General features: G+C 35.8%; 2 protein-coding genes and 1 pseudogene across 3 annotated transcripts; 2 read left to right on the top strand and 1 right to left on the bottom strand.

Moving 5' to 3' along the window:
• Positions 1–241: 241 nt before the first annotated feature.
• On the bottom strand, positions 242–5,027 carry LOC129305695 (apyrase 2-like). 2 transcript variants are annotated; one of them, XR_008592013.1, is made up of 11 exons: positions 4,857–5,027; positions 4,075–4,617; positions 3,841–3,969; positions 3,677–3,733; positions 3,500–3,592; positions 1,953–2,158; positions 1,653–1,744; positions 1,124–1,341; positions 820–1,009; positions 529–698; positions 242–343 (listed from the first exon to the last, which is right to left on the bottom strand). XR_008592013.1 is itself a non-coding variant. In XM_054945678.1 (10 exons), exons 2-10 carry the CDS (start codon positions 4,384–4,386, stop codon positions 586–588), a joined length of 1,410 nt encoding a protein of 469 aa, XP_054801653.1. In that variant the 5' UTR covers positions 4,387–4,617; positions 4,857–5,026; the 3' UTR covers positions 242–585. The 2 variants fall into 2 exon arrangements, 1 of the variants encoding a protein (XP_054801653.1); XM_054945678.1 differs by having other exon boundaries at positions 242–698; positions 4,857–5,026.
• Positions 5,028–7,718: 2,691 nt separating this feature from the next.
• LOC129306979 (syntaxin-related protein KNOLLE-like) lies at positions 7,719–9,247 on the top strand (annotated as a pseudogene).
• Positions 9,248–11,009: 1,762 nt separating this feature from the next.
• LOC129304849 (uncharacterized) lies at positions 11,010–14,011 on the top strand. The gene is given in 8 exon segments (XM_054944674.1): positions 11,010–11,577; positions 11,579–11,688; positions 11,804–11,885; positions 12,464–12,514; positions 12,830–12,930; positions 13,060–13,213; positions 13,301–13,504; positions 13,806–14,011. Coding segments are annotated over 8 exon segments (909 nt in total). The 5' UTR covers positions 11,010–11,487; the 3' UTR covers positions 13,923–14,011.
• The last annotated feature ends 1,395 nt before the right edge of the window (positions 14,012–15,406 follow it).

Here is a 15,406-nt window from a genome sequence, read left to right as displayed (position 1 = left end):
AATCACATTGAATTTTACCCTTCAGTTTAGGAGAAAAAATTTGGCACCCCATAAAAAAATTTTAGATCTATCCCTACATCAATGGTTGGAGAGGGTATAATATTTTGTCGAAATTCGAAAATAACTTTCTATCACTGTCACCTCCAGATAGAAATCATGAAGAAGGATGATTTGAAAGTTAAAACCACAAAGAAAGATTGCTTTGTATGACCTTTCTTCAAGCACACAATTCTGTGTCAAATGAAAGAAGGAAGGATAAACTGCTATTACAAAGGAGAATCTTTCACTTTCAGGAACAAAAATGCTGTGGCATATGTTTTGTTGTGTTCATCGGTTATGAAGACTACATGAACCAATAGAAATGAATCAGCCCTCTAGAGTTGTGAATATGATAATTTGTGAAACTAATTAATTACAAATAAAAAAATAATGAACTATATTCTCCCATTATTCTTAAAAATGTAAACTCATCCTATATCAATTCAGCCTGATGTCATTTCTAATTAACATGGAATGACAATATTTCACCTCAAAACTTTGTGATCAAACTCTCAAGCCCCAAGATTTAGAATGAAACTGGTTTCATTACACCGATGATACAGCTTCAATAGCGCTACCCAAGGGCCATGCTGCTTCAACCAGAGCGCCATGATATTTAACTTTCTTCACCAACGTAATCTCCTGCATTGGATCTAGGCCTGACATGCCAATAAAAGGAAACCAATCAATTCAAAAAGACAAAACCACAAGTCAAATTTTGCAGGGAAGCATCACTACCAAACTACGTGCATAACTACTTCACATTTAGTTCAAACCTACCAAACCCGTCAACAAGCAATGTATACTGATATACAAGATCCATGCATAGATATGGAAGGTTCCCCTCCTCGACATGTTTATAAGCAGATTTGGCATCTTGAAGTTTTGTTTCACAAGCTTGCTTGGCAGCTTCCTCAAAATTCACAGGACGAATTTTGGCGGTTGGTGATTCTGAATCAACAAAGCCCGCCTATGAATAAAAAATGTAATTAGCATGGGAATACAGCAACACTAAAGATGACATAACTTTGGCATTAGTTCAAAATCTGCAACAAAATACATATTGAAAAAAAAAAAAAAAAACCTCAGCAGCCCGGTCAAAGAAGAACGAGGCAACAAAAAGATTTTCCTGTCCATCCCCTCCTCCACCATTCCATATGCCACCAAAAGTGCACTTCATGTGTGTACAACTTGACTCGTTAACTTTGAGAGCCTTGAGAGCTGTGCTCTTGCATTCACTCAAGCTGGCACCAGAAGGGTAGGCCGAGGCCTTAAACGACTTTCCTCCATATTTGTAAGACCCTAGGAGGAACGAGAAGTCCATGTTATTTGCATTATTATGCTACATGAAAGGTATTTTAAAATTTCTGCGCATTAACGTAAGATATCTTTTCTGTCTAAAGTCAATTAAAGATTAACACTTGGTTTGAATGGGGAGAGAAATAGGGAGGAGAGAGAACTTCCAAAAATAGTAAACCCTCCAAGTATTCTCTGCTCCCTATTTTCCTCTCACTTTTTCCTCCATCGAAACCAAGCCTAAATGTGGGGGGAGGGGAGGGGAATGCAACTTGGCAACAAAACCCAAGAGTGCAGAAAGGAGAAACTATATTTACCATCATAGCCAGCTAAGATACAAGGGTTGTCAGAATCACCAGAAACCTTCAAAATCTCTGCACGAGCTGCTAGTAAACCATACCGCAAGTAGCTGAAAGGCAAGATGTTAAAACCTATTAGCCATGGAAGATGCGTATCAGTGAATATGTATGCAACCAGTATATCATTAGTTATACAGCGTAGTATCGTAGTTAATGATAAAGACTAGAAAGTGGAATTAGCCAGGTCCATGACTCAATACGCTCACAAGTTACATGCCATAACAATTCACAGGGGCTAATTGAGAGTGAAATTAAAACCTGTGAACATAGAGGTAATATTTCCTGCCCCTTAGGAACATCTCCTTGACGTATGGATCCTCCCCATCCAGTGATTTAGGAGCCTTGTCAGCATCTGTCTCTGAGATGGCATATGCCATTTGAACAGATCCACCTCCAAGATCAACCACTCCAACTGTCTTCGAATAATCTTTTCCCAGGTTTCCCAACAGATAGTTGATGGTAACCTGAAACATAAACATGGCAACTTAAATAAATACTGCATCTGCTCATCAGAGGACAGAACACAAAGATCCTAATTTCAATTCAACTTGCAGTTCATATTAATTCTTTTAACATTCTTGGTATCATGCAAGCTTTCTGTTACAGAGTGAGACTTCAGAGGCTCAGAAAAGACATAGGAAAATTTACCACACTTATCAACTATATTAATAAGTATCAGGCAGTAAGATGGATTAATTTTTCAATAGCAAGCAGGAAATAAAGAAGCTAGTGGGCAACACTCATAATGTTTTTAACTCAATACACCATTAACGAGTCATGGACCTCCTAAGTAAAATGTCATATATCTACACTCTACAGGCATGGACTATTCTCTTGCATGAAAGTACTCAATGAACCTAGTGGACAATAAAATTAGAAGAAAAAAGATAAAGAGGGTAATGAAAGAATTTTAGCTATCTGGTGGAGAATTAATTTATTTACATGTTTAGTTATTTTGGTTTTGCTTAATAAATGATAGAGTACAATGGCGTCTTGCAATCCATGTAGCCGACCCCACCTAGTGGGATAAAGGCTTGTTGTTGTTGTTGTTGTTGTTGTTTAGTTATTTTGGTTTTACTAATATTTTACCCACTGTAAGTTTTATTTACTACTATTACAAATAGGATTATTCTAGGAATTAGGTTCATTTTATTTATTAATAATAATATCCCCAAGTTAGTGGGATAGCCTAGGATCAGATTTATATAAGAATAACCCTAGAGTCCTTTAGCCTTCATAGAATAATATTCTATCGCTTCTGCTCTCTGTTTCTCACTCACCGTCCTATCTCAAATTACTTATCATTCCTTCGTGACCATAAAACATTGTTTAACCCCATTCCTATCACGCACGCCCTCTTGAACTCCATTGCGCACTATTCAAACCACGAAAACACCAGAAAATCATAAAACATCCAGAAAACCAAGCAAGAGATTTAACATTGTGATCTACGTTAGTTGAAGATTCTGTTCTCTTCATAATGAATTCATAGTAAATAAAATAAGGTTCTTGTTGGAATTGATGACTTAAAAGCTTAGTCGACAGCCAACAAGACTACAATTTGATTACACTAGCACACTAAGAAATCTTGAAACTAATCTAGCAAACTTAACAAATGACAAACAAATGAAGTTACTCCCCTATTGATCTTAATTTGAAGACAATGAGAGCCAGTATGCCAGGGGAAGTTAACCGATCACTCAGGAATACAACACATTCTGTCACGTACGAGGTCTGAATCATACACACATAACACGCGCAGTTTTCAGATAAAATTTCTGTAAAACTAAGTTCATGCATCATACCCATTGAAAAGCACCTTCTTGGGTTCCATCCAGCACAGTAACTGCATCAGGCTCAGCTTTTAGAGTGCTCCTTTCCTGGAGCAAATCCCTGACCTTATAGAAAGTCAAAAGATCAAAAGTCAGAAGAGTGTATACAGCCGCTGAAGCATTCCGAATGTTAATATGGAGAATGGTTACCGCTTGCAAGATCCTGTCTGAAGCATCCCCTTCCAAAGCCCTCAAACCTGCAGTTGCCTGCATTAGCATAGAAATTAATTTTCATTCACAAACTCGCAAGTTAAACTAAGATATCCTAGGGCCGTAAATAACAGGTGTATGCCAAAGGGACCAGAAAAACACACCCCAACTCTAACAGGTGTCTTGGGGCGCAATTCGCGTGGAACAACACTTTCCGCCTTATCTAAAAGAGTGATCAGAGACTCGGCTGCCTGCCTTGGATCTTGGGCGTATGCGCTTAAACCCGGTTTAATCTGTAGCAGGAAAATTATCACGGTTAAAAGTAAAAAAGGGTAAGACTTGACATGAATGGTAAAATCCACAAAGCAGAAAAACAAAACCTAAATAAGATGTGTCACCTGCACGAAAAGCTCAAGATCTTTGCCAATGTAAACGAGATCTAAGTTCTGGTCAAAATGGAAGACATGGACACGGCTGCCAGAACTGCCAGCATCGAAGATGACGGCGTAAGAGTTGGGTGATTTGTGATTGGGGGACATTTTACGATGAGTGATAGCATAGTCTTCTATGGACTGGTTTGAAGAGCTAGCAGGCATTAAATAGAGCACAAAAGTAATGAGGAGGAGTGGAACTGAGACCACGAACAAAACGCCGCGAAACCTGTAGATCTTATCGGAGAAGGACTCCGAACGGCCGGGACGCTTGAGCATTTTGCCAGATTCGTTTTCGGATAGGTGCTGGTCAGGGGAATTAGACGGCGGAGAATTTCCAGCCTGACCTTCAAAAAGTTCAGCAGCAGACGGCGATCGATAACGGATCTGACCGTTGACAGTGGCAGGGGGGCCCTTCAACTGCTTGGTTTCTTGTAGAGACTCCAGCTCTGTGACTGGAAATTTTCCACCAACGATCTATCTCCGACAGAACTAAACGCAAATGCGAACCTGAAGATCGAGAAGCAACAAGTTCATGAAAACTGCGTGAATGTGATACTATTGGTTGTGTAGGCAATGAGTAAATAACCCTTGCGAAAGAACAAGAACGAGGAGGAGAAGAATCTGTCAATGTCTGTGTATGAAGTGAGATAAATGCTATTTGGGTGTTAGTATGTTTGTGTGTCTCAAAAATGGTCATAGATCGTAACCGTAATTTGGGAAAGAATGAAATGAAAGTGGAAGAATACCCGATTGGGCCTCCGAGTCGGACTCGGAGGAGGACAAAAAACGAGTCGTTCTGAAACTTTCAGCTTCCGCGCCGTCCTACGAGAAACGGAATGAACGTGCCAGAAACGGTTTTAAGGTGGGGGGAATTGGGGAAAAGTGCTTCCTAGCAGACTTGGCGTTTCAGCGTTTAAGTTTCAGCACTAGATTGAGTATACTCAACATAAAGTGCAATCAATTTTATGGCCACTTTTTCTAACCGTGTATGTTGATGATTATTTAATATTAAGTTGATGGGATTATGACGTGGAAAGCTAGCCTTACTGCTCAAGTATTTAACTTTTTCTATGTAGTTAGTATAGTTATATCTGAATTAGCGGAGGGAATGACGAGCCAAAAAACAAGTAGGAATGTAGGATCCAAATGCACTTTTGTGGGCCAATAAGGATTTTATAGAAATTTTTTTTATTACTCATAAATATTTTTTAATTAAAAGCAATCATATTTAATATAGAGTTAGATATTAAATGTAAGTATTTTTTTTATGAAAATTTAGATATTAATTTTTCATATTGTAAAAGACTATCTCTTTTCACTAGATCCAACCTCTATTAATTAAATGTAAAGAATTTTTTTATTATTATTAAAGATTCAAAGGAACTTTAATCATAAAAAATATGTAACTTTTTGTCTTTTTTTTTTTTACCCACAGTCTGTGAATCATTTTCACGAAACACTCCAAAATCTAATGCATATTCATTGACTTCTCTTTCTATATATGGATTTATTTTGTAAAATTAATCCTTTAATTTATATATAATTTAATTAATTTTTTATCATCTATTTTTATCTTTAAAATGTCCTTATACTATTGAAATGAAAGGTGCATTATTCAATTCATATTCAAGTTTAATATAATTTTACCGGTTTTATGATAGCTGTTGAGCCCAAGTCTCTAACGTAAACAAACTATAAATATTGATATTAAAAATTCAAATTAGAAAATTTAAATTAAAAAAGAATTATAAGAAATGGATAGTGAACTTTTTAAATTGAGTATTTACTGTAAAAATGTTCAGTAGCAAAGCAACGATTAAAATGCAAAAACCACGAGGTAATTAATTTTTTTTTTTTAAAAAGACGAGTGCTTTAGGTAAAGAATACTACTTTTGGTTGGCGCAGAGAGAGAGAATGCGACTTTTGGTTTTATCTTTTCGACGAGGTCAACCCAACCCAAGTTAAATGCACACTTGCTACTATACCAAATCCAACGTGCGTCGTCGCTGGAGATAATATTCTTGTGGTCTGGACGTGGAACTGGTCACCGTGTCTTGTGTCAAGCTTATATCTATGTCTTCCATGAGGTTCACAAAGCCACAAAATCTGTTCGACAGTTCAAGGATTCACTGGATGTAGGATCAATCCATATATTAACTGCGGCAGGAACACCAGAGAACTAGAGTAGGATATCGTGGCACTGTGTATAATTTTAGCAAAAAGTATAAGCAACACACAGAAAATTTTACAACGTTGTGCTTGGATGGAGGAGATTTTGGGTTTAGATTTTAAATTTAGCAAAATCTACCATTTGGATCTATGAGAAAATTTTATATTTTATTTGTATTTTTAAATATGTCATACAACTTAATTATTTAAAATACTTGCTATTTTAACCATTTCATCTCTTTCTGTTTCACTTTTCATTTTCATTGCTTTTGAATTTTAAAATTTTTATACAATCTAAAAAAAAATTAAATATATGAATATAAAATTTGAAATTTAAAATTTGAATATAAATTTACCAATCCAAACTTACCTCTTCTTAGTGCAAGTCATCTAGGAATTTAAAAAATACTACAAAAATACCTTCCTTTTCAAATCGTTTAACCCAATTCACTTATCCTGCAGGGAAAATGTTTCTTTTGGTTGTAATAGTTCTTATAAGGAAGCTATGCAGATAAACCCCTAATGCATATAAGAATGGTTGAGCTTTAAAGAAACATTAATTCCAAAATTCTCCGCGTAAATTCGACATCCCATTTTAATTATATTAGTTGTCATTGACTTTATTTTTTTTTAAATACAAGTTCACAAAAAATTGTATAAAGAGACTAAAATCAAGTCATGTCTAAGTTCAATAAGCTTTTAAAATTTTGTAGGAATTCATTAAAAATTGTAATATTAAAATTGTTTTGATATCAATGGTCATAGAAAATATGGACCAATTATGTCTTAAAGCAAGGCTTCATCTGTCACTTAAAATTGTTTAGTTCTCAAATAAGAACAACTCTCTTAACATGATTTTTTGAATTACCCTTGCTCCAAAGTCCATCAACTTCGTCTCTTCCTTTTAATGGACTTCAGCGCTCCTATCAAGCTTTATCACCCTTTTTGTTTAAAGGAATTTTGAATGAGAAAGATATAAACTTTTAGCATCCTAGATCAAAAGTCGAGTGTGGTTGTCAGCTTCAAACAATTTATTTGCTTACAATGAGAGCTAAATTAAATCTTGAAAAAAAATAATAAAACCCAAATCTCCTTAACCCTTCACTCCTTGTCAAGGAACTGTGAACTTTGAGTGTATTATACCTTTATCCGTTTGATTAAATTATATATTATCATACAACTTTTGCGTTTCATCTATCAATTAAAAATATAACTAAAAAAAAAGACACAAATTGATAATTAAGTCTCCTGAACTACAAAATATTATATCATTCACTATTTAATTTATAATAAATACGTTAAGCCACCTTTTTAAACCCATTCAAACATTTTTGAATGCAAGCCAGTGTGGCACTGCCACGTTTTGGCACACGGATGTCCTCCCCAATGCCTTCCAATTCCAAAGATATTTTTTTGGGTCGAGAAGAAAAGTAGCCGTTGCGAGGCCGGGAGGGTATTCTAACGGTCACTTTGTCATCTGCTTTCTGAAAACTATCCATTGTGCATTCCCAGTTCATAAAACAGTTTCGTCTGCATCAGTTTTCCTCAGCTCCTCCCTCGTGTTGATCAGAGAGGTTTATCTTACACCGCTCAAGGTGACTAAAGGATCCTTTTTCCCTTGCCGAGAAACGCAAATTCTTCTCACCTTGTTTGTTTAGATTTCAAACTTTTCAATTGCTGTCGACTTTGTTGTTTATCTCCCGCTGTATCAATTTCGAATCGCAGAGAGCAAGAGTTTTGATCTTTGTCATCGATAGCAAAAATGAACGACCTCATGACCAAATCCTTCACCAACTACGTGGATCTGAAAAAAGCCGCCTTGAAAGACGAAGTGGATCTGGAAGCCAATCTTCCTCCCTCTGGCGTGGAACTTAGCTCTTCAACGACTCACTTGGATACTGACATGGGTCTCTTCCTAGAAGAGGCCGAGAAGGTAAAAACGGAGATGGGGGATCTCCGTGACATTCTGAGCAAACTTCAGCAAGCGAACGAAGAAAGTAAATCCCTACACAAGCCTGAGGCTCTAAAATCCTTGAGGAACAGAATCAACGCTGATATCGTCTCTGTGCTCAAGATGGCTAGAACGATCCGGTCTCAATTGGAAGAGATGGACCGAGCCAATGTTGCCAATAGAAGGCTCTCTGGCCTTAAAGACGGCACGCCTGCCATTTACAGAACAAGAATTACGGTCACCAATGGCCTCCGCAAGAAACTGAAAGAGATAATGATGGAGTTTCAGGAACTGAGGCAGAAGATGATGGCGGAGCACAAAGAGACTGTGGGAAGATGCTATTTTACTATAACAGGGGAACACCCAGATGAAGAAGTAATTGAGAAGATCATCTCTAATGGGAAGAGGAGTTCTTAAGCAAAGCCATACAAGAGCACGGAAGAGGGAAAGTTCTAGAGATGGTGGCGGATATACAGGACAGGCACGATACTGCTAAAGATATCGAGAAGAGTCTACTGGAGCTGCACCAGGTGTTTCTGGACATGGCGGTGATGGTTGAAGCACAGGGAGAGAAGATGGACGACATAGAGCACCACGTGCTTCATGCTTCTCACTACGTCAAGGATGGGACTAAAAATTTGCAGACGGCAAAGCAATACCAGAAGAGCAACAGAAAGTGGATGTGCATTGGGATTATACTTCTCCTGATCCTAATCCTCGTAATCGTCATCCCTATTGCCACCAGTTTCAGCAGCTCTTGATTTAAAATTTAGGTTGGCTCCAGCCTCTAGGGGTGATTCTCAAGGCGTCTTGTTTCATTCTATATGACTCCGTTTCTTCAATACTGAGTTGCGCGACTCATCGTCGTTTAGTTGTGTTTGTGAAAAATTCAGCTCATTTTATTTAAGGCCTTCCCCGTGGCCATTTGGATTTCTGAATTTAACGTTGTGCTAATCCTTAATCCTGCTTTGGATGTTATAGAAAGGGAGTTTACTGAAAGGGAAATATCACTTTAAATCATTGGCCTTTATGTAGATTTTTTTGGTTTAATTAATTAATTCAGTCCATTTCGTTTGTGGCACACCGTGTCCTGTTTCCCACACATTTTTTATATGCTTCCCTGTTCTTTTATCGTCTCATAGTCCTTGAAAGGGAAATTAATCAATTACTATTATCAGAAACTACAATTTTTCTCGCACTTGTTAACGCGCCCATTTTCTGCCATGTCATGTCCAATACAGTATTAAAGCAAACTATTCTGTCTGAAGATTGTTCTGCTTTTAGACTATAATTTCCCTGATCCAGAAGACAGATCAAAACCAGACCAATTTATGAGGATGCTAGCATCGGGTTTGTACTTAGTATTGATTTTCTCTAGTTCTTTAAGATTTTATAATAAAAAATTTCCATGACATCTTCAAGATTAGACAACTGAAAATGTCATTATCCTCGAAACAAACAAATAAATAAACGAAAACGAAGGAATGAGAGTAAAGATAATGCTGTATACACTGCCCTTGTTAAACAAAGAGGAACAACACTGACCTTGTTAAAAAGAAAGAGGAACAACATTAATCAAATTGCAAAATCATCAAATTTAAATTTCCATTTCTATTTCATACGTCTCAAGGGCTAGCAATGAAGGAGCCAAACTCACAACTCAAATTGGGCTGTTCATCCAAGCCATTGGATTGAGCCGAACGGCAGATCCATCTGGTCAAGACCCAATAAGTCAAATCAGGCCTATTGTTGGTCATGCTTGAAAAACTTTTGCCAAAAATATACGAGTAAAACAGTCTAGAGAAATTCTTAAATCGGAGTCGTGATGGGGCTTATTTTTTAAAAAAGGTCAAGTTTATGACCTGTATCCAGACCGAATTACACAAGGCCTAGCCTGTAGAGTGTCTTGTTTAGCTTTATGTATGTGTATATACAATTTAATATTTAATATTTAATATAATTTAAACTAACTTCATTTAATTATTATTATTATTATTACCTTAAAATTTTTTAAATGTATTAAGTTTTAGAAAAAATATCCTTGCAAATTCTTATAATTTTAATTTAATTTCTTACAGTTTATTTTATTTTAATTGAGCCTTTATAGCTTGATAAGTTAAATTTTTTAATCCCTAAAAATTCAAATTCTTGAATTTAAAAAAAATAAAAATTTTTATATTTTTATCACATGATTATGTAATTTTAGAATTAATTGCATAATTTTTATAATTTAAAATTTATATAATTAGGTTGTTTTTTAAATATTTTTTATATTTATAGAATTTTTATTAAAAAATAAAAATTTAACAGTTTATTAAATCAATTGTTTTAATTTTTGATTAAAAATATTAAATTAAATTTTCTATAAACTCTCAAAGCATTTTTTTGGAAAATTTAATAATTTATTATTAATCTTAACCCTAAAGGATTAATATATATTATAGACTATTAGGGTTTTATTAAAATAAAATAAACTAAAAAAATCTGAATCATAATTAAAAAAAATTATAAGAATTTGTAGATTAATTCTCCCAAAATTTTATTCACAACCTTTGAATAACCAACCGCATCAACATCACCAGTCAAGGGAACCTCTCATTTTTCCATTGTCCTTCTTTTCACTCATTTTCTTTTCATCACCGATTTTTTAATAGTTATGATTTAATATCATTTTAAATAAAAAAATAACTTTGAACTACGACCGTAGAGAATCTTGAGTATGGTTGTGTTAAAAAAAAAAAAAATGAGAGCAAGGAAAATGGAGAGAGGTTTGTTATTATTCTCATAAATCTCATCTCAGGACTTCCTCCCTCCGTCGTGGGCGCCTCGGTGCCTCACCCGCTTGCCTGTACAGCACTCAATCGCTTCCTTCATCTCTCAATATCACAATATCCGCCTTCACGTCGGTCTCCCTCTCTCGCTTCGCCTCTCAGTCACCTACGACAAGTACTCAATCGCTTCCTCGGCCTCTGACCTCTCAATCTCCATCTTCGTCTCAATCTTTCCCTCTAGCTTAGCCTCTCAATTGCCTGTCTCTCTTGGCACTCAGTTACTTCCTTCACCTCTCGATCTCTCAATCTCCGGCCGTCACTCAAGGTTCACCCCCGTACGACTCCGTCCACTGCTTCATTAGCTTTTTGCTCGTGATTTGTATCTGGAAAGTCAGGAATCTCGCTTCATCTCAATCAGTCTATTGCTTCATGCACCGACATCATAACGTCTCAAGTCTAGACATCGCACAAATTTGAGGGGCAGTGATGATCAAACTGTTTGATGCCCACTGTCACCTGCAGGACTCCAGAATCTTTAGCAAGACCCCCCAATTAATCAAGGCTGCCCAAGATATTTGGGGTCGCTTGCTTTGCCGTTAATGGAGTTTCCGAGAAAGACTGGCACTTGGTTAAGGAGATGAGCGAAATCCATCCTTCTGTCATTCCCTGCTTCGGTCTTCATCCATGGTCATTTCTAGTATCAATCTCGTCTTTTTTGCTTCCTCATTCCGTTCCCTCTTTTTTTTTTCCGGTTAAGTTAATTCGGATGAGTAGAAAGGATTTGGGACTTCTCTATGTGCAGGTTTGTTGCAGAGAGGAGCCCCAACTGGTTCAAGACCTTGAAAGAATACTTTGACGCTACACCCTCTGCTGCAGTCGGAGAGGTACCTTTTTTTTTTTTCCGTTTAAAAATTCCTTTGTTGATTAATTTCCATGATTCTGGGGAAATGTAGAGTCCACTTGTAGTTGTGGATACTGCTCTTGTTGTCTCTCTGCAGTTCGGTTGCGTTGATGCCTGGCCTGTGCTTACCTGAAAGTATGTTTATTGATGTAAAAAAAAGGAGTTCCTAACTACGATTTTTGGGAACTTTATTTGTTGTGTTTAACATTTTCTCTCTCATTTGGATTACCAACGTATGATATTTGAGAATTCACTAAATAGAAATACTAATTAGTGAAAGCATGAGGCTAGCGACTGACAAAGTGGCAAGTTACATGTCTTTGTTTTTTATGGTAAAGAGATTAATTATTTTTCAAACTATACTTTTTGGATGTACCTAGGCATGCTTGGTTTCCAGCATTGCATACAAGCGTTAAAATCGATAGATGCTTTTAGGGCATTTGTGTGTGCGTAGCTGAGATTTCATATAGTGTTCAGATGAATTGACTGTAGCAGCGTGTGACACTCTGACTCTAGTATTATGTGCTCAACTGTTGTGATAGAGTGTTTATTTTATTTCAGATTGGTGTGGACAAGGGATCTCATGGAAGGCAGATTGATTTCACAGAGCAGGTTTTATCACCTCCAGTGTTTCATTATCCTCTTTTCTTTCAGCTGTCTGTGCAGTATTTTTCTTATTTTTTTCCCTTAGTGGTCTGGAACTCTTGATAGCTTCATCGGTTCTCTTGGAGCATAAGCTCCGATTTGGCTTTCTCTTCTCTTTCTTATATATTTATATCTGCACATAGAATACCTTAATAGGAGGTAGATTCTCCCACAGTTTAATAAAGATATGTAGGAAGTGGCTTCAGCCTTCATGTCCTGTTCCTTCCTTTATTTAAAAAATATTAGCCACATCGTTGCTAGTGTGTTACAACATCTCTGCAGGTTCAAGTATTACGGCAGCAACTTGAACTTGCAAAAGACTTGAACAAGCCAGCATCTGTACACTGTGTTCGGGCTTTTGGTGACCTTCTAGAGGTGATGAAGTATGAATTTTGATATTTGGTCTTTTCCTGTTTCTTTCAATTGTTAGCTGCCAAAAATTTCTTCTAAAGTGAATTCTCATTTTAAGCCTTCTAATTTACATTATTCCTTTAAAATGTCAAAATTTCCAGGTCCATTGGGCCTTTCCCTGCCGGTGTCATTCTTCATTCCTACCTAGGTTCTGCTGAGATGGTTCCTGAATTTTCCAAGCTTGGTGCTTATTTTTCCTTCTCTGGGTTCCTTATGTCGCTTAAAGCGAGCAAGGCAAAGAAAATGTTGAAGATGGTAATGTTCATAACCTCTGATATTTGATCATTTTTCCAATCTCTTGTATGTCAAAACTGTTAATGGTCTTAACTTCATTCCATTTAGGTACCATCTGGTAGGATTTTATTAGAGACAGATGCACCAGATGCTCTGCCGAATTCAAACATAGATTCTCTCTTTTTCATTGAAGGAGATGCTTCACTCTCTGAACATATACGTGGACAAGCAACTCCGTCAACTTCTAGCTCCTCCACAGATGCTTCAGTGTTGCCAAAAGAAACACTTAATCATCCAGCAAACATTCGCAACGTATGTGCCTTATATATCGTCTTTGTTGTTGTCTTATTTATTCTAAAGAAGCATACCTTTTTTCCATTATTCATGTGCTGATAGAATTCGAGTTTCACTGACAGTGATTACATCAAATTTTCTAACAGTTGCTTTATTGGAGATAACAATTTGTCCGCTAAAGACGAACACTTTTATCATATTTTACTCGTATGAAATGAATGTTTTGTGTTTCAATTATTGGGTGTAGTGTAGTGAATATCATTGTCAAGCAGGGGCCAATACTTTTATTTCGACATTGAGGTCTTCATTGTACATGCAGGTGCTTGATTATGTTGCATCCATGTTGGAGATTTCTAAAGAAGAACTTGCTGAACAAAGTTACCACAATGCAGTCCGCCTATTCTCATATGAAGGTTCCAAAGTCCTTCAAATGTAAACAAAATCAGGACGAGGTTATAGTCTTGTAGATTGATCCAAGAGTTCTTGTACTGCTTTTATATGCGAGTAATCTGTCAGATTTAGTTAGCTGCAAGATGTCAATTATTCATGCTGGTAATGCCAATTAATTAACCACAAAATAAAGAGGACAGTGAAAGAGGAATATGCGAATGTTTAAATATAAACAAAAGTGCTTCATATTGGTTAAATAAATTACATCAACCCTGTTAATGGACTAGCGGTATTTTGTTTAATATTTGTATGCAAGCATTACATGACAGTTCAGATGTAATTGAATCAATCAATACAGTATTGATGACAAGCTTCAAAATTTACATCAATTTTTGATCAATTTACAGATAGTATAAGTTGCGTTTCAAATATTTCTTCGTAAAAAAACTGTTTCCACTTCAGCTGATTGCATGACAAAAAGGATATTCTAAGTTTAACTGATAGCGATTATTCTTTTTTTTTTTTTTGGATTGAATTGAAAATGTTAGTGCTTGTTTGGATAGGCTCCATAATCAATTACATAATTCTAAGACCATGGCTTTAAGGGGAGCACATTCGTTGCTCATCAAGGGTGATGAACACTGTGCTCATTGCTCCTAATGAATTTGAACCGTTTAGATTTAATTTGGATGGATGGTCTAGATTAGACTATTTGTTTTATTTTTTAAATAAAAATTTATAAAATTTTTAATAAATATATTTATTATTAACATGTACCATTTATATTTAATTAAATCAGTCTAAATTTAATATTAATTTTTTATAAATGTTTATAAATTAACAATATAGATTTATTTTAAACTGTTTTGAATCTGACAACATAACAAAATAAAAATTTTGAATCTAAAAAGTATAGACTAAATCTGTATGATTAATTTATAAAAAATTAATATTAAATTTAGACTCGTTTGATTAAATATAGGTGGTACATGTTAATAATAAATATGTTTATTAAAAAAATTTATAAATTTTATTTAAAAAATAAAAAAATAATTTAATCTAATTTGGATGATTCAGATTCATTGAGGGATGATAAGCATGCAGTGCTCATCACCTCCAATGAACATTAAATGTGCTCCCAGTTTTAGAGGGGGAACCCATTTCAAAATGGAGTGAAATTATTATTTTTGATAGGAGGAGGGTGACATTTGCATCAATTCAATGCATATCCAAGGGGAGGACTTTGTGGCAAAAGGATGAAGCATGAAAAAGACGATAAACAAGATATAGAATTTTGTAACAAATGGATGAGAACATATTAGAATGAGCAAGAAGACATCTCAACTTAAGGAGAAAAATATTGGAGATTGTAGACAGTGGGCACAACAAATTAGTAAGACAGGTTGAACTTAGACACCTGCAGTTGAAGAAAGATTTACACCCAATCAAAGTTTGAGTTTTAAAAAAAGATGATAGAGGCTTTGAATCTGCAAGCCACACAATCAAGGGTGTATTTGGGAGGTTAAAATT

The sequence above is a fragment of the Prosopis cineraria genome, unplaced genomic scaffold (assembly GCF_029017545.1).
Source record: "Prosopis cineraria cultivar Desert tree isolate PC_DT_omini unplaced genomic scaffold, ASM2901754v1 PC3, whole genome shotgun sequence".
NCBI lineage: Eukaryota > Viridiplantae > Streptophyta > Magnoliopsida > Fabales > Fabaceae > Prosopis > Prosopis cineraria.
This window is presented reverse-complemented; position numbering and strand designations above follow the sequence as displayed.